The 26,758-nt window shown below is 37.5% G+C and overlaps 1 protein-coding gene across 6 annotated transcripts in view; it reads left to right on the top strand.

Annotated features, from left to right (window-relative positions):
- Positions 1-13,644: 13,644 nt before the first annotated feature.
- PAN3 (poly(A) specific ribonuclease subunit PAN3) overlaps positions 13,645-26,758 on the top strand; it is a 146,222-nt gene continuing 133,108 nt past the window's right edge. For 5 of the 6 annotated variants that reach the window (XM_090273759.1, XM_090273758.1, XM_090273757.1 and 2 more), the window contains exon 1: positions 14,006-14,499. In XM_090273759.1, coding sequence (XP_090129885.1) covers positions 14,067-14,499 — 433 coding nt within the window. In that variant the 5' untranslated portion in view covers positions 14,006-14,066. Of the gene's footprint in view, positions 13,823-13,989; positions 14,500-26,758 lie in introns of those variants that run through there. The other variant, XM_090273760.1, reaches the window with a different exon arrangement.

Below are 26,758 nucleotides of genomic sequence, written 5' to 3'. Positions count from 1 at the left end.
ACTTACTTGTATCTTCTTCAATTTCTTTCTTCAGTATCTTACAATTTTCTGAGCACAGATATTTTATTTCCTTGGTTAAATTTATTCCTAGGTACCTTATTTTTACTTCTTTAAAAGATTTTATTTCTTTTTACAGAGAGGGGAAGGTAGGGAGAAAGGGAGGGAGAGACACATCAGTGTGTGACAGAAATGTTGATCGGTTGGTTGCCTCTCACCCACCAACAACCAAGAACGTGGCCTGCAACCCAGGTATGTGCCCTGATTGGGAATTGAACAGTAGACCTTTCAATTTGTGGAACAATGCCCAACCCACTGAGCCACACCAGTCAGGTCCCTTATTTTTTTAATGCAATTGTAAATGGGATTGTTTTCTTAGTTTTTTTTTTTTCCTGATAGTTCATTATTTATAAAAATACCACTGATTTCTGAATATTAATTTTGTATCCTGCTACTTTGCTGAATTCATTTATCAGTTCTAGTTGTTTTTTTGGTGGAATCTTTAGGGTTCTTTACATACAGTATCATGTCATCTGCAAATAATGACAGTTTCTCCCTTTCCAATTTGGATGCTTTTTATTGCTTCTTCTTGTTTGATTGCTGTGGCTAGGACTTCTAGTACTATGTTGAATAAGAGTGGTGAAAGCGGACATCCCTGTCTTGTTTTTGATCTTAGGGAAATACTTTTAGTGTGAGGTTGGCTGTGGGTTTGTCATATATGGCCTTTATTATGTTGAAGTATGATTCATCTATTCCTACTTTGCTCACAGTTTTTATCATAAATGGGTGCTAATTTGCTCTTATTTTCTTTTTTATGTAGGCCAAGAGTGCATATACAGTAATTTAAAGAAAAACATGTCTAAATAAATCTAAAAGAGCTCTTACGATGATTATAAAATAAAAATTTAAAGAAGGCTGTTTTCTTAGTATTACATAAAATAGCAGTGTATCTTACAATCAATGGCTCCTTATATTTGATGTAATATAATAATGCAAGTTACATAGTAATTTTTGAGTATAAAGATGTTCTAAAATATCTTAGATGAAGTTGTTATATATTCCTATAAATAGTTTTCAAATATTAAAAGCTCTATTATAGAATAATATCTAAAAATTTTTCTGTGAAAACTTGGTATTTACTAAACAGACTTAAAAAGTTTGAAAGATTATAGGAGTAAAAATTGTGTCCTAAAATATTTTTATCAGTTTCTTTAGCATTTACAATTTCATGCTCTCTCCCTTATCCTGCAGCTCATTGCTACCTCCTAGTGAAAAACAAAATCACGAGTACGGCCATTATTACAAGACTTGTTCTTTCATTCACACACTGTATAACCTTAGCAGGCTACAACTTGTTTTTTTCACTCATAAGGCTACTTCTAGCTCTAAACATGTTTTTAATACTAAAAAGTCTCTAATTCAACTGATAGTAATTATTATTAGGCTGGGAAAAGGCAAATATTTGGCAATGAGATAGCTTGCAAACAATATTGACATGAAACTATACCAAAAGATAATAGGAGCCTGGCTGCTGTGGCTCAGTGGATTGAGCGTTGGCCTGTGAACTAAGTGTCGCTGGTTCGATTCCCAGTCAGGGCACATGACTAGGTTGCACGTCAGGTCCCCAGTTGGGGGTGGGAGTGAGAAGCAACCACATAGTGATGTTTCTCTCCCTCTCTTTCTCCTTTCCCCTCTCTCTAAAAATAAATAAATAAACAAACAAATAAGTAAATTATTTTTAAAAAGATAATAGGAGGAGCAGAGATTATTTTCTTCTAATCCTATATCATAATTTTAGTAGGCTTGCTTTAATTTTAATTAGGCATTGTATTACTTACTCATCCACTCAACAAACATTGCAAGCTTTTTGTGTACCAAGTGCTGAGCTACATAGAAACAGTTCTTGCCCTCATGGAGCTTATAGCCCAGTGGAATAGACAAACATTAAACAATAACTTGTACTTACAGATTATGATGTATGCTAAAGGGGAGAAAGTGTAGGGTGCTAATGAGAGACTATATAATGGAGACCTAATTTAAATTGGATGGCAAGGGAAGGCCTCTCTGAAGAGATTTAAATTGAGACCTAGGATTTGTACAAGTCAGTTAGACAAAGTGTGTGTGTTGAGGTGGAGTGGGAGGCTGCATTCCAAGCAGAGGAAATGGTGTGTACAAAGACCCTGAAGTACAAGAGAGTTTGGTGTGCCAAGAGACTCAAATAAAGCCAAGGGGCTGTACTAACAGGAAATGATATAGAGAGATGTATCATGTCATTCAGGGCTCTGTAGGTTATGCCAAGGAGTTTAGATATATATTGAATTCAATGGGAAATGAATGAAGGTTTTAATGGATGTGGGGTGTGACTTGATCTTCCAGTTACAATATTTACTTTTTATTAAGATATAGTTGACATATAAGATTGTGTAAGTTTAAGGCGTGCAATGTTATGATTTGATACATATATATATTGTGAAATAATTACCATGATTAGGTTAGTTACCATATCTATCACCTCACAAAATTAATTTTTGTGTGTGTTGTGAGAACAATTAAGAGCTGCTTTCTTAGCAATTTTCAAGAATGTAACAAAGTATTATTAACTATAGTTACCATATTGAGTATGAGATCCCCAGAAATTATTCATCTTATAACTGGAAGTTTGTACCCTTTGAAAATTTGTATTTTTAATATGTTGATTGGCAACTCTTTCATGAATGAATTGCACAAGATAAAGTTGGATGCTAACGCAATCCCCTAGGAGAAAGGTGATTATATGAACCAGGGCCATGACAGTGAAGGGGAAGAGGAAAGTGGATATGTTTTAAAGGTAGGGTGAGGGGGTGCTCAGGATGACCCTCAGTTTTCTGTCCTAAGAAACTGGGTGTTTGGAGATGCCTTTACTAAGATAGGATGGTTGGCAGAGGAAGAAATTTGGAGAAATAGTGAGAATGTAGTTTTATACATGGTATCATTGAAATATTTGTGAAAATTCAAGTAATAATGACATACATATCAAGAGGTCAGACTGAAGGTATACATTTGGGTTACCAGTTTATAGATGTTCTTGTGATTGACTTCTAGTTTAAATTTGTGATTAGAGACTATATGTGATTTCAATTATTTGAAAATCAGTGAGATGAGACCTGCTTTATGGCTCAGCATATGGTCAGTTTTATAAATATTCTGTGTGCACTTGAAAAGAATATATATATTCTGCTATTGCAGGTAAATTGCCTTGCCTAACAGAGAAAATTGGTTAATAATATTTGCATTTTATGTATCCTTACTGATTTTGCATGCTTCATCTATCACTTATTGTAATATGTGCTCAAAGTTTCCAATTTTGAATATGAATTTATTTTCTCCTTTCAGTTTGGACAATTTTCATACTTTGAGTATATGAGGTCTGTCTGGAAAAAGTCCAGTCGTTGCTAATATAATGAGAATGGTTTGCACAGCATCGATGTAACCAGGCAGCCAAGGAGAGTGGACTGAAATGCACATGAATGAACAATGACAACTTCACTCTACTAGTCAGTAGGGGTGGTAGACACTTTTGAGTGAGCATGTGTACTGTGTGGCAGTCACATTCAAGATGACTGAGTGAGTAGAGCAACGAATCTGCATCAAATTTTGCATTAAGCTTAAGCATTCCTCTTTGGAAACCATTTGGATGATTCAGAAGACTGGAGGTATGGGCAAATGGTGATTGGCAGCTTCATCACGAAAGCATGCCTGCTCATGCATCACTTCTCATGTAGTTTTTTAGTGAAACATCAAATTACCCAGGTGACTCAGCCCCCCTACAGCCAGATCTGGCACCCTGCGACTTCTGGCTTTCCCAAAAACTAAAATCACCTTTGAAAGGTAAGAGATTTCAGACCATTGATGAGATTCAGGAAAATACTATGGGGCAGCTGATGGTGATTGGAACTGTGTGAGGTCCCAAGGTGCCTACTTTGAAGGGAACTGAGGCATCATTGTCTTGTGTACAATGTTTCTTGTATCTTCTTCAGTAAATGTCTCCATTTTCATAGTACTGGCTGCATACTTTCTGGACAAACCTAGTATATTGTATACATGCAAATTTGGAATTGTTATCTCTTTCTTGGTGACCTTAAATCATCAATATGAAATGTCCTGCTTTATCTCTGGAAGTATTTCTTGCTGTTATTATACATATTTTACATCCTTTTGCTTGAAATTTTTTGAGTCCTGATTTCTTAATTATTTACTTATTGATTGGGGGGGGGAATAAGAGGGAGAGAGAGAAGGGGAGAGAGAGGAGGAGAGAAGGGAGAGAGGGAGAGAGATTTGTTGTTCCATTTATTTATACATTAATTGGTTGATTCATTTATGTGCTCTGACTAGGGATCGAAACTGCAACCTTGGCATGTCAGGACAATTCTCCAACCAGCTGAGCTACCTGTGCCAGGGCTGATTCTTGATTTTTAAAGTAGCATATTGTAGCAGATTATATTTTCCAAAGATGGCTTCAACTATACATCCCATCCCACATGCTGTTCTAGAAACCACCTCCTCATCAAAAAATAGAGTAATTTTGTACCCTTGAATCTGGGTGAGTGGGTATCTCCTTCCATGACAGAATGTAATGGAAGTGATACTGTGTGACTTTCTAGGCTCAGTAATAAAAGACCATGCAGTTTCTGCCTGATTCACATGACAGTTACTCTGGGAACCCACCCAGCAGCTGTAATGAAATCAAGCAGCCCATGTTGAAGATCAGGTGGAACAGAGCAGAGACTCTTGGCCCACAGTCCTGCATGGTTTCCTATATGACAACTAGCATCAACTTGCCAGCCATGTGAGCGAGACATCTTGAAAGTGGATCCCCAAGGGGAGGTGGGTGGAGGTGGCAGAGGGTATAGGGGGAATAAATGGTGATGGAAGAAAACGTAGAAAAGCTGTCCCAGCTGATTGCAGAGATGAGCCAGCTGGGGCAGAGAAGAGCCAGTCCCGACAAACACTATCAAAATTGTGGATTCATGAGGAGAAATCAATCACTGCTATAGTTTTCAGACACTAAGGTTTGTGTGTGATTTGTCAAGCAGTAGTGAAATGGAATCTTATGGATTATGGATGGATAAGCTGTATTGTGCTGGATTACTTGGATTTAGTTCTCTGATCTGATTAGGTTTAAAAATATTAATTACTGTTTGCATTGGTAATAAGGGCACATGTTAACTGATCCATTGAATTAGGGGTTGAGACTGCAGCTGGCCATATTTAGCTTTTCATGCTCAGACATCAAAGAAGGGAATTATTGTAGTAGCTCAGGTGACTGATCCTAGCTATCAAGGGGAAATTGCATTGCTACTACACAAACAGGTAGGGAGTATGCTCAGAACACAGGAGATATTCTGGGGCATTTCATAGTACACTCCTGCCCATCAATTAAAGTCAACAACAAACTACAACTACCCAATATAGGCAGGGCTGATAAAGGTCCAGACCCCTCAGGAATGAAGGTTCGGGTCACCTCAACAGATGAGAAGTCATAAACAGCCAAGAGTGCTTGCTGAGGTCAGGGGGTTAAGGACTGGATAGTGGAAAAAAGGTACTAATATAAACAGCTGTGACCATGTGATTAAGTTGAAGAAACAGGGTTGGAAAAGCAATTTCTTATGATTCAAATATACTTGTATATATTAAAAAACTTTTCCTCTCCCTTCTGGTTCTCCTACCATTTAACAGAATTTGTGTTAATTCTAAGTTACAGGATATCAACAGGAGAATGTGTAATTAAGTTAGGAATGCATTTGCTTGTTTTAAGTTTATGAAGGTTAGCTGATCATCTTAGCTGGAACCATAATTTGCTATCATCTTTATTTTCAAGTTAAAATTATTTATTTATTTATTTATAAATATTTGTTTATTTATTTTTAGAGAGAGGGGAAAGGAGAAAGAGAGGGAGAGAAACATCACTGTGTGGTTGCCTCTCATTCGCGCCAATTGGGGACCTGATGTGCAACCTAGTCATGTGCCCTGACTGGGAATCGAACCAGCGACACTTGGCTTGCAGGCTGATGCTCAATCCATTGAGCCACAGCAGCCAGGGCCTTCAAGTTAAAATTATTTAAAGGAAAAGCATGCACAGACACCAAGTTGAGAAGTCAAGGACTGTGGTAGCTTCATGCTGTCAAATTAGCTAAACTGGAACTTGTATTTAGCAGAATTTATTTCCCAGTATGGTTCTTCACTAGTGCTGAGCACAAGAGGAATATGTATGTAATTTGGAAGGTGGAGGGCATCAGGCATTATGGCCACTGATCTGAAGGCTTCCCTTATTTGTGTGGACAAGCTCCAGGGCCTGAATTTCCTCTATTTTCATGATTCCTGGGCCAAGTGCATGTGCAACCCTATGACAACCACTGAGCTCAGTGAGAAACACATGGCGTTTTCAGTTCATCCTCAAAAATTCCAGTAATCCTTGTGGGTCCAGCTTGTCCCGTTCTTATTTACATCCAACGCTCCTTCCTTATTGTTGGATAGGATAGGCCAACCCATAGGGGCTTCAGCTCTGCATCAGAGGCAGACATCAATACTGCTTAGATGTCCCCAATTGTGTAAGACCTATTCTTCATCACTCACAATCGTTGTACTTCTCTGATACAAATATCATTTTTTTCTTAATTTAACTTGAAAGTTTTTTTTAATCCTCATCCAAGGATATGTTTTGATTGATTTTTAGAGAGCGGAAAGAAGGGAGGGAGGAGCGAGAGGGAAGAGGGGAGAGGGGGAGAGATAGATAAAGAGAGAGAGAGAGAGAGAGAGAGAGAGAGAGAGAGAGAGAGAGAGAGAGAGAGACATCAATTGGTTGCCTCCCATACATGCCACAACCGGGGATCAAACCTGAAATCTAGGTATGTGCTCTGATGGGGGATCAAACCTGCAACATTTTAAGTGTACATAGGACAATGCTCCAATCAACTGAGCCAATTGGCAAGGGCCTGGATGACTTTTTAAAATATATACTTTAAGATTTTATTTATTTATTTTTAAAGAGGGGAATGGGGAGAGAGAGAGGGAGAGAAAGAACTATGGGCTGCCTTTCCTACGCCTCCAACCAGGGACCTGGCCTGCAACCCAGGCATGCACCCTGACTGGGAATTAACCGGCAACACCCAACCCACTGAGCCAGGCCAGTCAGGGCTAAAAGGTTTTTATTTAAAAGAAACTTTATTTACCACCATCCTTATTTCCATGTCCTGTTTAAATATCTGTTGAACAGTTTAAGACCACTTGGTGGTTGCCCTTACTCATTCAGTAGCCTGAGCAGTGGGGGCTGCAGACCAGTCTTCAGTGGCAGGCTGAATGCCCCAGGCTTCAGTAGGAGACTGCTGAGTAGACATAGAGCGTACCAGGACACCTTCATTGGTTAAGTAGCCATAAACTTTATTCTTGTTTGCATTTAGGAAAACTTCAAAAATTCTAAATAAACTGTATAACCCAGATCCTTGATCGATACTAGATAATGTCAAGGGGTTAACAGACTGCCAAAGTCAAGTTTTTTGCTTCCAGAAGGATCATCATCATCGTTATTTGAAAAAATTAAAAAATTTTTTTATTGTTGTTCCAGTACAGTTGTCTCCATTTTTCCCCTGTTGCTCTCCTCTGCACCCTCCCCACCCCCCACCACTCCCACAGTCAATCCCCACCCTGTTGTCCATGTCCATGGGTCATTTATACTAGCCAGGAGCATCATTTAAATTTTACTAATGGCACAATTTACTAACTTTTCTGCTTTAATACATATATTTTTTTCCAGCAAGTTTTCTTCTTCTCTCTTTTTAAATATTTTATCTTTATTTACTTCTAGAGAGGGGAAGGGAGGGAGAGCGGGAGAGGAATATAAATACTTGTGAGAAAGGTTGCCTCTCGCATGCCCCCAACATGGGACCTGGCCCACAACTCTGGCTGGAAATGGAACCAAGGACCTTTTGATTCATAGGCCAGTGCTCAAGCCACTGAGCCATGCCAGGCATGGCTCAGCAAGTTTTCTGATTTGAAGTTTTTCATCAGATTATAAACTAGAAAATCTGCACTGAAACAAATATGTGATCTTTGAAATAGTAAAATCAATTATTAATATTGAACTATACTGAATATCAGATTTAAAATATTATAAAATATAATATCACAGATCTTACCTAAAACAGGAACCTAATGAACAAAACAAATAAATGAACAAAATAGACCCAGAGGCACAGAAACAAGGAACAGACTGACAGTGACTGGAGGGGAGTGAGGAGGGAGAGAAAGAGGGGAAAAGGGGAAGGGTCTAGTCAAGGAACTAGTATAAATAGCCCATGAGCATGGACAACGGGGAGGGGATTGACTTTGGGAGTGGGCGGGGGGCAGGGCAAGGAGAGCAGTGGGGAAAAATTGGGACAACTGTAATAGAACAATTTAAAAAATTAAAAAATATAACACATAGTAGAGATATTAAAGTAATTTTTTTGGAGTAGGGGTGGCTTAACCAACAGAAATGGTGGCAGTGGGTTTGCTAAGTTAAAGGTACTTCTGTAAGGTTGGTGGTAGCTGTATGTGAGGAAACAATGATATACTTGATTATCAGGGTTATCTCCGAAGTACAATTAATGTTGAAATAATATAATCTCACAGAAATATAATGAGTCTTTAAGTCTTTTGAAAGCTTTAAGGTAGCATATTGCTTTTACTACCACAAAGACTCAACAATCTGTGCAATATATACTAGCATATAAGTACGACAGGGATAAAACACTACCCTGTTTAGCAGAGGGGCACAGAGACATTAAAGTCTTTCAACATGACAGTTATTTATAATTGCCACAAATAAGGCTTTCATTTTTAGTGCACCCAAAATTTGTCAAGACAAGATTAACACTATGCAGCTGCAAATAACCTTACATAGAATTTTAGAGCAGAACTTAAAAGAGCATAAGATGACACAGAATTTTATGAATATACAAGATACGTATAGCCCTGGCCAGGTAGCTCAGTTGGTTAGAGCGTTGTCCTGATACACCAAGGTTGCAGATTTGATCCCTGGTCAGGGCACATATAAGAATCAACCAACGAATGCATAAATAAGTGGAACAATAAATAGATGTCTCTCTCTCTCCCCTTTCCCTTATCTCTAAAATCAATTTTAAAAAATTCTAAAGAAGAACCTAAGAAAAGAAATATATATAAAGGCAGTCTTAAACTTCATTTCTGGGACTCAAAAATAGTCAACCCTCACTTATCCACATGTAGTTTCCACTCTAGATTGTCTTGGGGAAGCATTTTTAAACTCAGGCTACTATCACTAACACCAACCACTTAGCAAATGTGAATTTTCCCCCCAATTATTGTTACTTATCACAAATTAATATAAATATTAGCTTTTAGTAATCTGTTGCTGAGTGGCTGGAGGCCACTCAGACCAAAAACAATTCTTATACTATATCCCAAAGTAAATATAATTGATGGATTATTTGCAGTTTTGGATGAAAACTTCATTAGCATGAGAATGACTTGAGTTGACTGAAGATTTATTTTTACTTAAGGACACTCAAGAATGAACTCTATGTAGACACCCCTACTATTTTGTGGCAGTTACCTACAAAATGTCTTTTTAGGAGATACAACATGTGTGAAAATTAAGACCCTTAGATAATTTTTATCTGCATCATATCTTTTTCATTCAGCAATAGATCTTATTTCCATCTCTCTACGAACATTTAGGTTATTTCCAATTTGACTATTATCAACAATGCCTCAAATGAAGATTGTTGTGCATGCCTCCTTGAGCACATAAGTGTTCTTCTAGGATTGATACCAAGAGTGACACTGTTGGGTAATAAGAGTATGAATATTTAAAAATTTTATAGATATCACCAATTGCCCTCCAAAGTGGCTGTATCAGTCCTCCTACAAGCAGTGTTTGTTCCTGAAATTTTTAAAAAACAAAAACAATTTTGGTTTTGATTACAAAAGATTCACAATAGAAAGGAATGAATGCCTTAAAATTATTTAAATATGAGGCTTTTCAAATTCATGTACTAAAAGGAGAGTCAGAAAAGATAAAATCCTGAATGGAAAATGACTAAATTCCAGAGGAAATGTTAGGGGAACTTCATAATTTGAGAGAAAAGATCAGTTCTAGATAGAAGGGGCTCCTGTTCTAATAAGCTAGGACAGTGTTTTTTTTTGTTTGTTTGTTTTTTTAATGGATATATGAACCAAAGCGCAAGGTAGGATGGCTGGGATAGGGGAAATTAGAATGTAAACAAATTTTAAAATAGGTTATAGCCCTGGCTGGGTAGCTCAGTTGGTTAGTGTCACCCAAATATGCCAACATTGCTGGTTTGATCCCTGGTCAGGGCCCATACAAGAATCAACCAATGAATGTATAAATGTAAGTGGAACAACAATTGAAGTTTCTCTCTCTCCCTCCCTAAATGTCAATAAATAAAAATAAATAAAATCAATACTAAAGAAAATTAAATAGGTTATATAGGGAAAAGAAGAAGGCATGTGACTAGGACAGTATTTCTCAAAGTGTGTTCAAAGAACACTAACTCCACAAGGTGACTAGAGAAAAAGTGTTGTGTGGTAAAAAATGTTTGTAAATTCTGGATATTATATCCTGCTTTTAGAGAATTACAACACCTCGTATTAAAGGCTCAGAAAAAGACCTGAAGTAAACAAAATTGTTTAATTCAGCATTTCCCAAACCAATACCAATTAATATACCGTTGAACCAGTCTTCCATGAAATATACTTTGAGGAACATTGAACTGATAAAAATTTGAAGAAATGGCCAACAATGACTGTCCAATTGTCTTCATAAAATTAATTTGAAAACAAAACCCAAAATATGGAGTACAATTTAACAAACATCCATGTTCTCCTCAGAATTAAGTTAAATTTTAATGCTTATTTTTCTACTATAGAAATAACATATGGCCCTGACTGGTGTGGCCCAGTGGATTGAGCGCTGGCCTGTGAACCGAAAGGTCACTGGTTCCATTCCCAGTCAGGGCACATGCCTGGGTTGTGGGCCACGTCTCTGGTTGGGGGTGTGCGAGAGGCAGCCAACTGATATTTCTCTCCCTCTCTTTCTCCTTCCCTTCCCCTCTCTCTGAAAATAAATATTTTTTAAAAAACTGTAGCAAAAAGAAGTAATGTATGTTAATACAAATTTGGGAAGTAGAGGAAAAATAGGAAAAAACTGCTGTCATCTTCCAACTTTAGTAAAACCATTGTTAATGTTCCGAGGCAGTTACTTTAATCTTTATTTCTTTTAGCGTTTTAAAATTGTTTACATCATTACAATAATTCAGTATATAATTTTGTATTATGTTAAATATTTACATTGCATTATAAGCACTGTTGTACATTTTCAAATGCTATCATTTTTAGTGTTTAAATAGTTCACTATTTAACCATTTCCCTTGGTTTTAGAATTTAGATTGCTTACAACTTTTTCTCTTTTAGCTTTCATATGTAATATTGCAATGAGCACATTGGTACATATAATTTCTTAAAGTTATTTTCTTAGGAATTATTTGCCAAGTAGAACAATAATACTTCAAAGGCAACGTACATTTTAAAGGACTTTTGAAAAAACACTGCTAACTTGCCTGGGGTGAAGTGGGGTGGAGGAAGAGATTGTATCATTGTAGCATATTCAAGTGATGGCCTCTTTCTCCCAATTTAATTCAGGTTTTGTTACCACTAGTGAATTTTTCCAGCTGATGGAGATTTACAAATCCTCATCTGTCATTTATTGAATTATCCCCACCAGTTTTGCAACATATTGCAGATCCGCCAAAGATGCTATATATTTCTTCATCTAGGTAGTAGATAACATTTTTTCATAAAAGTACGCTAAGGACAGAGTCCAAAGAACTGTAACAACCATGTTCAAATATACCAGTTTATCAATACTCATTGGATACTGTTCAGGGAGCTCCAAAATCAGCTTTATCAACATTTGTGACTAATCAGAGTACTAGCTCTAGTGTCTGAGCCTATTTTTTTCCATCTTGTCCAGAGGATTTAATAAAAAACTTTGTCAAATGTTTTTCTGAGGAATGATTCACTTTATTTTTGGCATTTCCCTTATGGGTCTCAGCAATTCTTAAGGACAGGTTATATCTTACACATTTTTGTATGTTGGAGTCTAGCACAGAACTTGATTGGTACATAGTATAATATATAGATCTTCAATAAAGGTTTGAATGACATGCTTAATTTGGCATGAATGTAACGAACTTCTGTTGTCTCACCATAAGAAACCAGTTTCCAAGCCATCAATAGACAAACACTTTCATGTAGAAATGGCAAAATGTGTAATGAATGGAAAGAACACATGTTTTATAATTGGAACCTCTGAGTTTAAGTCATGGCTTTGTAATTTACGCTGGTAATTTTGTGTAACTCCAGGTCTTAGTTTGTTAATCTACAGAATGATGACAACCCATTTCTTTACTTTCCTCATAGTATAATGTTATTATGTTCAAATTTAGCTACCAGGCTAATGAAATGAACTTTTCCCCCTTTTGGTAGTGTAACACATTTGCTTATATCTGTTCTTCTGTTACCTCTTCTGTTTGCCACAATTCCTTAAATACTATCAACAAATACCCCTCATACCCTTAAATTACTGCCATACTGCTTTTTGAGAATACCTTTTAGAGGAGAAAAACTGTTAAAATTATTCTTTCATAGCAATTCTCTAACATTCCTGAAAACATTTTTTATTTTATTTTTTAATTTTTTTAATATAGCAGAGCAAAACATCAGAGATCTCTGAGGGGTAAAGTATATTTTAAAAATGAATTGGTTAGTGTTCTCCAAGGTTGCAGGTTCAATCTCCAGTCAGGGCATATTAAAAAATCAACCAATGAATGCATAAATAAGAACAAGAAACTGATGTTTCTTTCTCTCTCCCTCCATCTCTCTCTAAAATAAATAAAATAAAATAATGAATTTCAAATTAAGGCTAGGCTGAGAAAAGCATCATAATACACATATAAGTGAAATCTTCGAGTGCTGCCAAGCAGCGTTGTACCCAGGGGGCATCTTATTTTTCACATTTTATTGAACACTTTCAGTAACATAAAGTGAGCAAACAGGTGCTGCACTGAGCATGGGATTTGTCTAAATCAACCCTTTTTGGTTCAGTTTTTTGGTAAAACGCCCACAATTTAATCAGTCCTTTAGTTGTCAACACCTTCAAGCGGAAAGCATAAAAGCAGGGTGATGAAAAAAGAGGAAGTGTGGTAAACAGGATGAAACTTCACATGGAACAGGGCTTGGGCTCCGTCCCAAGGTGCAGCCCCTCAAAATGACCGTTTACATTGTTAATTTTGTCCTTTTCATCAAAATACAACACTTAATTTTAAAAGTAAGAGGTTAGACAAAAAAGAAGGTACTCGTCTCGTGAGAACTTCACCACTCGCAGGAACGTCTGGGAACGCCACCGCATACCCCCTGTAAAAACAGTTGCCTTGCGGATGCCCCGCGGGCCGGACGCCAGGCTAGGCTTCCCCTCGCGCTCCAGCTCCCACAAGTCCCCGCGCCTCGGCGCGCAAGCGCAGCGCCGACAGCCGTCTCAGGAAGAGGAAAATGGAATAAACAACTCGGAGGAAGCAGAGCGCAAGAGAACGAGTGGAGGCAGAATTTAAAAATAAACCGGACCCTCCGCCCTCCCCACCTTTTCGCAGCTGCCGCTCTCCCTCCCCTAGCCCGCGCCCTCGAAGTCCCTGTCTGGGCCCGCGCGCCCACCCCGTCGTCCCGCGCGGCCCCTTTAAGAAAAGAGAACGAGAGAGTGAGTGAGAGAATCCCAACTCCCCCTCCCCTCCGCGCCTTCCTACCCCGTCCTCCCTCCCCTCTCCCCTCCCCCCTCTCCCCAAGCGGCTCGGGCTCCCTCAGCGGGACCGACCCACCCGCCCAGGTTTTTATCCGGCACCGGCAGCGTCCTCCTTCCTTTCCCAGCCTATGGTGGCGGCGGCGGCGGCGGCGGCGGCGGCGGCTCCTCTGGCAGCAGCGGAAGCCGGGGCTGCGGCGTTGCCATGAACAGTGGCGGCGGCCTCCCGCCCCCCTCAGCCGCCGCCTCCTCTTCCTCCTCCTCCTCGTTGGCGGCGGCAGTGGCGGTGGTGGCCCCACCGGGGGTCGGGGGTGTCCCCGGAGGTACGGCAGCAGGAGTGAAACTGAAGTACTGCCGCTACTACGCTAAGGATAAGACCTGCTTTTACGGGGAGGAGTGTCAGTTTCTGCATGAGGACCCAGCCGCCGGAGCGGCCCCAGGCCTCGGCCTCCATAGCAACAGCGTCCCCCTAGTTCTGGCAGGCGCTCCAGTGGCCGGCTTTCCGCCCGGAACGGTCCCGGGCGGGGGAGCCGGGCCGCCCCCGGGGCCCAAGAAGCCGGACCTTGGTGGTCCCGGGGCAGGAGCCGCAGCTGGCGGAGGAGGCAGCGGCGGGGTACTCGATGGACCGCGGCTGGCAAGTGAGTACTGTACGGTCTGGGAGGGCGGCCTCTGGGGTGGCGGCGAACGTAAGGCCTAGGGCCGGAGGGGGCCGGATGAGGCCTTGCTGCGGATCTTGGCTTGCGGATTCTTCCCCTCGCCTCGCTAGGCGGTCTAAGAGGCCTAGGCCAAGACTGATTCCTTCTTGCTTTCCCTCCCCACGGCCTTGGGGGAGCCGGGGAGTGAGGGGAGGCTGGGTTCACGAGAACGTGGGTGGGTGGACTGGGATGGTGTGAGTGGGGGCGGGGAGGAAGGGGGATGGGTCGTGGCGTGCAGTGTGTGAGAAAGAGGGTGTCGTTTCCGGGGGGTGTGGAAAGGGGCTGGGTTTGCAGGCACATGTGTTTTGCGTGCCCGTGTGGTGTGGTGTCTGCCGAGTGTTGAGGTTCCCTAGTGGATGTGTGTGGGTAGGGGGGCGGGAGGTGAGGGGCGGGCTTAAGGCTTCCTGGAGTAGGTTGAAAGAACGGAAAACTTTGTCTAAGGCTTATGGGAGAAAAGTTTTCCAGGCAGGAAATGCTTTCGAAGGATTAGGAGTGAAGGAACAGCAGCTTTTGTAGTGTGTTTAGGTTTAGTAGGAGTTTCACAAGATTTGCATTTTTAGCGTAGTTTTCTTCAAAGCTGGAATGTTTGTTGGGCATCAGTAGGGGGATCATGTCTTGTACAAATTTTTATCCAGCAAATTCTCAGCATGGAGCCTTGAAAGCGTGTCAGGTGCAGAGAACATTTGTGTGCGTGCAATTTAGCACTTGAGTTCAGAAATTTTAGGTCTGTTTGTATTTTTTACAATCATTTATTATTTTTTATTGACTTACAACGTTTTAGTTGCTTGTGAGTATAGTTTACAATTATAATAAGTGTTTAAACTGTGATCTGTTTTACATACTGTTGCCCTTAAGGAAAAAGAGCAGGTGTCAGGTTTTCCTTTTTGTTACTTAATAAATTGAGCATTTCTGAACTAGATGGGAAAGTCCTACATTTTGGGGGATTCTAAACAGTTTTTGGATCTTAAAATAATTTGCTAGGTTAACTTGAATATCAGAATATTTTTCTCCTTTTCTTTAAAATGCAAATGAACTTGATGTTGTAGCATTTATTTGCTTTATAAGGATTATTGTTTTCCCTTATTTGTGTATGTGTGTGTTTTAATAATTGTGTTTCTTTTGTTAATATGGGCTTTGCTTTAACGCAGAAATAGTTGGTGAGGTTGATATGCTAAGATTAATTTGTAACTTAAAATGTTTTGTAAGAAATAGTTGCTTTATTGGTGGAATTTTATCACTTGAGAAGCAGCTTTGCATTTTCAAGATAAACTTTTGCTGGGTTTATGAGTTGTGGCTCAAATTGAAGAGTAATGTTTATAATTAGTAAGTAATGAAACTGAACAGTAGTTTAATTACCTACAGAAAGAGATACTTTCAAAAATGCTGGTATTTGATTTAATTGTGATTTTTCTAGGATTGTCTAATATAAAGAAGTAGTAGATTTGACACATGAAAGATAGGTGAAGATGGGAGGTGAAGGAAAAATAACTAGCCATGGTTCAAAGGTGGGGATTGTTTGATATCTCAAAAAAAAAGGAATGTAATTGCCTTGGACATAGGGTCTTGAAAGGACGGGCAGTTAATGCTAAGAAGGCATTTTAGAAGTAATATTTAGTCATGTAACAGTCACTTGATTAAATAGCTGAGTTATATATTTGGATTTGGTATGCTTTCTTTAACTTGACTGTGTGAAGCTTGAGGCTCCTATTCTGCTGTGGGTTTTTTTTGGTAACACTCAATGGTACCTAGGTTGTGACTCCTTATGGTTCAGATGAAATTGCTTCATACCAGTGAGTGGTGTAAAGTTGCTCAGGAATCAGGGAAGAGAATTGTGCTGGTGATTTAATGGCTGCTTTGAATTTTTAGGCTTAATAGATTATTTTTTCAGTGTGCTTTCTATCTTTAATGTATTCTTATACTATCTTTTGAAACAGGCTTGATTTGTTAAGTAAGTGTATGAGGCAGTAGGGTCCAAGATGGCAGCATAGGAGAAATGTTGAGCTCAAACCTGTCCCATGAACACACTGAATATACACTTAAATATAAAACAGATTTTTCTGAGACACAACGGAGGGCCGATTTAACAGCTTCATAGTTTGTGCACAGAGAGAGAGAGAGAGAGAGAGAGAGAGAGAGAATGGAATTGCTAGAGCTCTCTGGGATCTGAAGGAAATTTTTAGGATTAGAGAAGCCAATGAGTGCCATTGTTTACATTCTCCCTCCACCTGGAAAGTGCAAGCAGGAGTTGTGACCATGTGCACTGGCTGACCTGCAAGGCTGCAGTAGTGCCTTCCTGGACTCCTGGAGCTACCTCAACCAGAAACAATAGGGTGCTGTAGAATGTGTACATAGGGCTCTCCCACCTGGAGCTTGATCCAGCAGATCAAACAGGATACTGCAGTGTGTGTACCAGGCTGCCTTACCCAGATCATCAGGGTACTGAAGTGTGGGGAAACCAGTCTGCCCTGTCGAGACCCTCTTTTGGGCATGGACAGCCAGAACAACAGGGAGCCTACCATGTGCATGCACACCAGGATGCCCTGCCCTGCTTCTTCTGACCAGGTGTCACTTGTGCCTGCCTTTACTCCAACCAGCTTGTTAAAAACACCTGGCACACAGAGGCCACTTCTGTACAAGACGTTTTTCAAGATTGGAAGAAATAGTTATTTCATCTAATTCATAGGAACAAATATAGAAAGTCAAAAGAAGAAGACAGAGGAGTATACTGCAAATGAAGGAATAAGAAAAAAACCTTAATGAAACTCAGGTAAGTAACTTGTGTGATAAAGAATTCAAATAAACAGTCATAAGTATGCTCACCAAAGTTGAGCGGAGAATAGAAAAACTTAGAACTTTAACAAGGAAGGAAACAGACCTCTAGTTCCAGGAAGCACAGTTCCAAACAAGATGAACCCAAAGAGGCCCCCATGAAGACCTATTGTAATTAAAATGGTAAAAGTTAAGGATAAAGAGATAATCTTGAAAGCACAAGAGGAAAATAAGTCACATACAAAGGAACTCCCTCCTCCCCCAACCCCCATAAGGATTATAGCTGATTTCTCAGCAGGAACTGTTTAGGCCTGAAGGGACTGGCAGGAAATATTTAAAGTCCTGAAAGAAAGGAACTTACAACCTAGAGTACTTTACCTAGCAAGGTTTTCATTCAGAATTGAAGGAAAGAGTTTCCCAGGCAAACAAAAACTAAAAGAGTCTATTATCATTAAACTGGCTTTACAAAAAATATTAGTGTCTGTAAGCAGAAAAGAAAAGGCCATAACCAGAAATAAGAAAATCATGAACGCAAAAAATCTCACAGGTCTTTAACACTGAATCAGCTACTTAAAAAGCTAGTGTGAAGATTAAATTAATGATAACCATAAATAGTACCAAAAGACCTAAAATATGTCAAAGACAAAGTGTGGAGGGGAAAGTAAAAATGTAGTGCCTTTAGAATGTGTTTGGATTTAAATGCCTGTCACCTTAAAATAGACTGCTATAGCTATTGATGGATATATATGAACTTCATGGTAACCATAAACCAAAAACCTGCAAGAAATACACAAGATAAAGAGAAAGGAAACCAAAGAAAACACTAAAGAAAACCAAGCAAACCAAAAAGGAACAGAGAACTACAAACAACCAAAAGCAGTTAACAAAAGGGCAATAAGTACCTACCTGTCAATTATTTTAAATGTAAATAGAGTGCTCTAATCAAAAGACATAGGATGACTAAATGGAGAAAAAAAATAAGACCTATCTATATGCTGCCTACAAGAGACTTATTTCAAATTGAAGCATGCACACACAAAGTGAAGGGATGAAAAAAATACTCCATGCAGGTTGAAATGAAAAGAAAGCTAGGATAGTAAAATTCCTAACAGACCATCCCTGATTTAAAACTATATTACAAAGCTATAATAATCAAAGCAGCATGGTACTGGCACAAAAACAGACATATAGATCATTGGAACAGAATATAGAGCCCAGAAGTAAACCTTGCTTATATGGTCAATTACTCTATGATAAAGTAAGCAAAATTATAAAATGGAGAAATGACAGTCTCTTCAACTAGTGCTGTTAGGAAAACTGGCAGAGATACTGTACATGCAAAAGTGGAGGTAGACCACTCTTAACCCATATAGAGAAAGAAACTCAAAATGGATTTAAAAGTTAAAATGTAAGACCTGGAAGTATAAGAGTCGTGGAAGAAAAGAGGTAGTAAACTCCTGGACATAGGTTTTCACAGTATCTTTTCTGGATAAGTCTCAAGCAAAGGAAACAAAAGCAAAACTAAACAAATGGGACTACATCAAACTAAAAAGCTTCTGCACAGTGAAAGAAACCATAAAGGAAACAAAAAGCCTACTGAATGGGAGAATATATTTACAAATGATATATCCAGTAAGGGTTAGTATCCAAAATATATGAAAAACTCATATAACTCAACATCAGAAAATACAATACAATTAAAAAATGGGCTGAGGACAGGAATAGACATTTCTTCAAAGAAGACACACAGATGGCGAACAGATAACGAAAAGTTGCTCAACATCTCTAATCAAAGCCACAGTGAGTTATCACCTCCTACCTGTTAGAATGGCTGTTATCAAAAAGACAAAAAAAGTGTGTTGGCAAGGGTGTATACTATTGGTGGGAATGTAAAATGGTGCAGCCATTATGGAAAAAACAGTATGGAGGTTTTTCAAAAAGTTGAATAGAATTGCCATACAACCCAGTAATTCCACATAACGGCTATCTGAAGAAAATGAAAACACTAATTCAAAAAGGTGAATGTATATGTTCATTGCAGCATTATTTACAATAGCCAAGATAGAGAGGCAATGTAGATGTCTGTTGATAGGTGAATGGATAAAGAATAAGTGGTACACATATACAACGGCATATTACTCACCAGTAAAAAAGAAGGAAATCTTGCCATCTGTGACAACATGGATGGACTTAAGAGTGTATTTTAAGTGAAATAAGTTAAACAGAGAAAGACAGATGTGGTATGATTTTATTTATATATGGAATCTAGAAAAACAAATTAGAAAAAAAAAAGACAAACAAAAACAGACTCATAGAAACAAGGTTAGCTGATGGTTGCCAGAGAGGAGGGTAGTGGGAGGGGCTGGATGAAAAAGGTGAAGGGGAGTAAGATGAACAAATACACAGAAAAGGGGAGAAAAAAAAAAGATCTGCCTTTCAAAAGAAAAAAAGAGCCAAAAAAAAAAAAAAAAGAAAAAAACTTGGAAAAGGTATGAGAATTAAAATAGCACATTCTAGGAGATATTGTTATTAGAAGAGTTCCTGACCTGACCCATATAGCATGAGACAATTTTATTTTGCTTTTATTTTTTTATTTGCTCTTCTTTAAATATAAGATTATACAGTATTTCTTTACCTGAGAGGTCATAAGCTGATTTGTTCTAATTAGCAGAGTCTCCGTGCAGTAATTGTTTGTTTGGGTGTCTTCTATTTGTGTTTCAAAGTTTTTGTTGAAGTATACATAGCTTGGGGAAAGCATATAAATCTTAAGTTCTTGTAATTTTCACAAGATGAGCGTATAACTAGCATTTAGATAAAAAAAAAAAAAAAAAAAAGAATAGGACATAATAAGTACTGTCCTCATAAATCCTGCTCTTGCCCCACCCCAGTCACTACCCTTTCCCAAAGGTAACTGCTGATTTCTAACACAACAGATTCAGGTTTTAATTTTTTCTACTCTTTAAAAACTTTACAGGAATGGAATCATATAGTCGCTGTCTTTCTGTGCGCTTTTTTCTTTTCAGCATATTTGTGAGATTCATGTTATATAGGAATAGCCTGTGTAGTCTCATTCCTGTATAGTGTTACATTGTATGAATATACCACATTTTATTTTCTCATTTTACTGTTGGTGGGCAGTGGAATGTTGCCAGTTTTTGTCTGTTAAGAAGAACACTTGTTTTGAACATTCTTGAACATGATTTTTTGGTGAATAAATTATGCATTTCTGTTGGATCACCTAGGAGTGGAACTGATGGATACATACAGGGTGTACTAACTGTGCATATGTTCAGCTTTAATAAATGCTGTCAAACAGTTTTCTGAAATGATTGTACCATGTTTACATCCCCTCCAGCTTTGTATGAGAATTCCAGTGCTCCACATGCTCTCCAACACTTGGTATTAACTGTTACCATTTTAACCATTTTGGTGGCTAAAATTTATTGTATAATTTTGTGCTTTTAATTTGCATGTGTGTGGATTATAGTTTAGTTGACAGTATTAAAAAAATCAGAAATACAGAATTTTGGGTACCTTTGAAAGGCAACTCTTAACTTGTATTTGAGTAAGGTCTGTTGATGGGGCAAGACTCTCCATTTTGCCTTCCTTCCTTCCTTACTAGATGGTTTTTATATGTCTCTCACCTCTAGGCATTTGAATTTTTGACCCTTGCTTTAGTACTTCACATTTACAGAACTGTTTTGTGTTTAAGATCCTGTTAAAACTTTAGAGGTAAATGCAAGAGAAAATTTTATCCTTATTCTTCCAGCATTGGAAAACTGAAGCACAAAGGCTTCTCTTAGTACATTTAGTTACAGTGATGTTTCAGTCTTGTAAAGGAACCGTACTTTCATTTGTTGTTCACTTTTTATACATACTGTAGCTTTTCTGTTGACCTGGTAGTGTTCTGGCATTCAAGATGGTTGTTTGGGAAATAACAGTTTTTTTCCTTTTTTATAAAAAAGCATTGACTTGGCTTTGCTTATGTGGTTCGTTTGTAGCATCATTCTGTACACCAAAAGATGGGGGTTTGATTCTGGTCAGGGCAATATACTTAGGTTTCAGGTTCAATCCCCAGGTAGGGTACATGGGAGGCAACCAATCGATGTTTCTCTTCATTGATGTTTCTCTTTCCTTCTCTCTCTCTCAAGTCAATAAATATTTAAAAGTTAAAAAAAAATTTAGTTTAAGTTTTTGACATTTAATATTTCTTTGGGACTTGGGATCTTCTAAAGTTTAAATGTGGATTCATTTGGGTTTCATTGAATTAGTGATTCTTATTTAATGATGTATTTCCAACTAGCTAAAATTTTAATCTTTAAGATTTTCAATATTTAGCAGCTAAAAAATTTATTATACCACTATTTATATTTTATGCACATTACTTTATTTGAAACCCAGTAGATGTATTTATCAAAATAAACTTAGTTTTCATTCCTACTAATTTAGTTAGTAATGAAGCTTTGGTATAAGACATATCTTAAGATGGAATCCTGGCTTTCTTACTAGCTTTGTCATCTTAGGCAAAAATTTAACCTATTTTCTCATTTAAAAAATGGAGTTTATAGGATAGGATACTTGATAGGATTGCTTGTGACACTATCAGTGCGTTGTCTGGCACATAGTGAGGTATCAGTCTTAAGTTGCTGCTGTTACTGAATATTATTAATAGTAAGTCTGTAATTAACCTATATACTACCCCCCTGCCCCATCTTTGAAAGTATACCGTTGGCCCTCCTCATCCACAGATTCTACATCCACAGATAAACCAACTAGGGTTGGAAAATATTTGAAAAAAAGTTATGTTTTTGCTGACATGGACTGTGTAGTTAGGCCTGTGATGGTTGTGTTATAGTGAACATGTACAGACTATTTTTCTTGTCATTATTACTCAAACAATATAGTATAACAACTATTTATGTAGCATTTACATTACATTCAGTACTATAAGTAACCTAAAGGTGATTCAACGTATACAAGAGGATGTGTGCATAGGTTATATGTATTTTATATAAGGGAACTGGATATCCTCAGGTTTTGTTATCCACAGGGGTCCAAGGAACTAGTCCCTTGTGATACTGAAGGACAACTATACTTTCAAGACCAGTAAAATAGCTACAGATTATTGAACTGGGCTTGTCTATCCAACCACAGGAAGAGAGCAGTGGATAACCTGAAGTTCATATACTAATTTTGGAATGTATGGTGTGTGTAGCAAAACTGTTTGTTTAAGCGAGGATTATGCTTTTCTTTCCATAAACTTGTATCAATTTATAGGAAAATGAGTACTGGAATTTGCTGTTAGAATAGTTGATATAGGTTTAAACATTTTTATTGGACAATACACAGACTTCATAATATTCATTTCACTCATTTAATTTTGTATTTTTAAGGTGGCAAGCTTTGATCTGGGTGATGGGAATTCAGCATTGAATGAAACAAGATTCTGGCTTAGTGCTGTTTACCTTCTAGTAAGGAATAATGTACAAACATATATATATGTAAGTTAATATTAGGTCTTGATAAGTTTTATGAGGAAAACTCAGAGGTTTATAAAGGAATACTCAAAGAGGGATATACTAATATAAGTCTAGGTAAGATTAATTTAACAAGTAAAACACTTCTTTACATGAAAGTTCATTTTAAATGACCCTGTAAGAAGAATGATTGTCCAAATAGAACAAATATCTTCCCTTTTTTGACCTTTTGTAGATTTTTAATAAAAATATTAACTTTCTATTTTGAGACAATGTAAAGTTCCATGCAGTTATGAGACATAATGAAGAGAGATCTTGTCCCATCACCCAGTTTGTCCCAGTGGTAACATCTTCCATAGCTATAATATAGTATTACAACCAGCATTGATTAATATAATCCACTTTTCCAGAATTCCCTAGTAATATTTGCACTCGTGTGTGTGCATGTGTGTGAATTTAGTTCTATGGAGTTTTAACGTGTATATTTGTGTACCTGCCAACATAGTCAAGGCATACGATACTCGTATCAGTCTCAAATTGCCCTTTTGAAACTTACTTTTCCTCCCAATCACTGGCAGTCAGTTAATTTGCTCCCCATTTCTATAATTTTGTCATTTTAACAGTGTTTTATAAATGAAATTATATTGCATGTAATCTTTTGGGATTAGATTTTTATTAACATATAATTGACATTACAGAATCCTATTTCAGGTGTACATCACAGTGATTTAATATTTTTAAATATTATAATAGTCTCTTCCATTAAAAAGCTCCCTTTTTGAGGTCTTTTGGTATCTCTCTTGCTTTTTCTGTAAAAAAAAGAAAAAAGGATTATAATTCCTGTCTTCCTAAGCTAGTTTTAAACTATTTTTAACATGAAGAATTCTCCCTTTAGGAAAATATGAACAGTGTCTTGTTTTGTTTTGGAATTAGAAATGTTAACAATTTAAATAGCACGAAATATACACTGTAAGAAAGAGTCTTCCTCCTTCCTTACCCTCTATCCCTCTCCAAAAGACAGTCACTCTTTCCAATTTATTATGTATCACTTCAGAAATATTCTTTACCTATACAATTTCTATGTGTTTATATTTCCCTATTTCTAGCACATATTTACACACATATACATATGTGCACACCTGGGGAGGCCTAATGAACTTTGAATTTTCTCAGTGAATTGCATATCTTGTAGTTCTACATCCATGAATAGAAAGCTATCCTACTTTTTTTTTTAATCCTCACCTGAGGATACTTTTAAAAAGTTGATTTGAGAGAGAGGAAGGGAGGAAGAGAAAGAAAGAAAAACATTGATGTGAGAGAGAAACATCAATTGATTGCCTCTTGCACGTGCCCTGTCTGGGGATTGAACCTGCAACCTAGGTATGTGCCCTGACCAGGAATCAATCCTGCAACCTTTTGGTGTATGGGACGACATTCCAACCAACTAGCCACCCAGCCAAGGCTATGCTGCTCTTTTTAATGGCTACATAATATTTCATTGTATGTTTGTATTATTCTTTTTAATGGATATTTAGATTGTTTATATTCTTTTACAAATGATGGCACTAAACTGTTATATCTTAGTGTATTATGTATATCTATACAGAAATTTATATAAAATATGATATATAAGGAGAATGCAGAACCTTCAGTTATCTGGTTCAAATCTGGTACATTGAAAAATGAATCTCACTTGCATGTGGAATCTAAAAAAACCTACAAACTGGTAGATAGAGACAACAGATTGGTGATTGCCAGAGGCTGGGTTGCGGGAGGGGTGGATGAAGGGTGGGTGAAATGGGTGGAGGTGGTCATAAGGCACAAGTTTCTAGTTAGAAGTTAAATAAGTCCTGGAGATTATAATGTATGGAAACATGCCTATAGTTAACAATGCTACATTGTACTTTGAAAGTTTCTTCTAAGAGAGTCCTTCTTAAAAGTTCTTATTAGAAAAAAAAAAGTAACTGTGGTGATATGTTAACTAAACTCATTGTAGCAATCATTTTGCAATATATACATATAAAATATGTTGTATACCTGAAACTAATAAAATGTTTTATGCCAGTTATATTTCAGTAAAAAAGTATGTATTTTAGATACCATTAGCGGAAAATAAGATATTTTAAATAGTCATTCATATTAAATCTGCCCCAGCAAGGCTTTTCCCCCAATGGATCACAAAGTCACAATTACCATGGTGACTTTGAAAATAAAATATTTACCAAGGTCCTCTAATATAATAAAAAGATTTAATGTATATAAATAATAGGTTCAAAAATTTTAGATTATGGTAAGCTTTCAACTTAGTGTAATTTGGGCTAAAAGTAGAGATTCATTCATTCATTCAACTAATTAACATTTATTGTCAGGTACTGCTTTTTAGATTCTTGGGATACATTAGTCCCAATAATTTTAAAGTATGATAAAAGATGACTAGTGCTATTAAAAAAACCCATTCTACTACTCAGTTCTCAATAAACCATAGGTTTAGGTAATCTGAAACGAATTTGCACAGGGAATAAGCTGGTTTTAGAAACCAATTTTCTCTCTCCATTATGAAATTCCAAGTTACTTTGCTGAGAGAACAATTAAGAACAATAGAAGACTTTTCAAAAATATTTCTTGCTTTGTTGACAACTTTTGATTATATAGAAAAGGCAATTATCTTAACACTGACCCCCAAATAAAACTATCTTTTATTAGAAGACATTTTTTGTAAGCAGTCACGTTAACAGTTCTAAATACCGAATAGCTTCACCGGAGAGCCCATTTATTTAGTTGTTTATAGTCAACTTTGTAGCCAATTCATCTTGGAAGGATTATAGTATTGTAGCAGTCCTAGAATCAGATATTTGCCCGAGTCTCCCTGCACTGCAGTCCTTTCAGATTAAGGAGACTAAGTAATAATGTATATCTTAAAATTTTTCCAAGCCAAAACAGTTTTTATATTTCAGTGTGGAGCAATAGAATTTCAGCTGAGTACTTGTTAAGCCTCTTGATCTGTATGAAATGGCTCTTTCAGGATTTTTTTCCCCTTAGGTCTTTATATAGACATTGCTGTGGCTATCATGGTGCACAGGTATGACAGCTTTCATGAGGGCCGTTTTGCCAGATAGACCTTGCAGATTTTAAAACAATGTCAACTTGCCTTTCTGGAGGTCTGATACTTTATGCAGATGACTTACTCTTTAGTAAGTGGCATAGTATATGTGTACTCTGGGCACTGACTACAGAGAGCTTAATTACTGAACATTTATTGAACAATTCTGTGCCAGACTTGCAGGTATTCGGGGAAAAGAAAAGATGCATGGTCCCAGCAACTTACGAATGCATAGTCTAATAAAGAATTTTGAAATGTGTAAATTTTGTGTAGTGTCGTATGCTATATATATAAAATGCATAACAAACTATTCAGGGATATTTTGGAAGGTTTCTTGAAGAGGTCATATTTGAGCCATTTTTTGAAAGATGGCTGATACATACCTGATAGAAAAGAAAAGCATCCTAGGCAGATGAGAACAAGGACACAAAAGTTTTGAGAGGACACCCTGAACCATGATTTTGTTTTCTAGTCGTCTGATGTGATAAAGAATAGGCTGTATATTATCGAGAGTAGTATGGGATGGTATATTGTGTGCCCACATTGTGAATGCCCTTCCAGGCTGTGCTAAGTTAAATGGTAAGATTTCTGTCTTAAAGAGATAACCGTGGCTTCTAAGGGTAGTTTTTTAACAGTTGAAGGGAGAAATACAAGCTCCTGATTTGGTCAAGTGGAAATGAACTGTAGGGGGCACACTTGAGAGATTTGGTGGAGTAGCTACTTGAGCATGGAATGGATGAGATAGAAAAAGGAGCTAAGGATAAATGCATTTTTACCTTAAGAGTACTTGTCACATATCTAGTTAAAGACATTTAATAATAGGTGGTTGTAATTGTGAGTCTGGAATTTAGGAATG

This window comes from Furipterus horrens, unplaced genomic scaffold, assembly GCF_987537825.1.
Source record: "Furipterus horrens unplaced genomic scaffold, mFurHor1.1.pri manual_scaffold_4, whole genome shotgun sequence".
NCBI lineage: Eukaryota > Metazoa > Chordata > Mammalia > Chiroptera > Furipteridae > Furipterus > Furipterus horrens.
The sequence above is the reverse complement of the archived record's forward strand: the minus strand, read 5'-3'. Positions and strand labels throughout refer to the sequence as shown.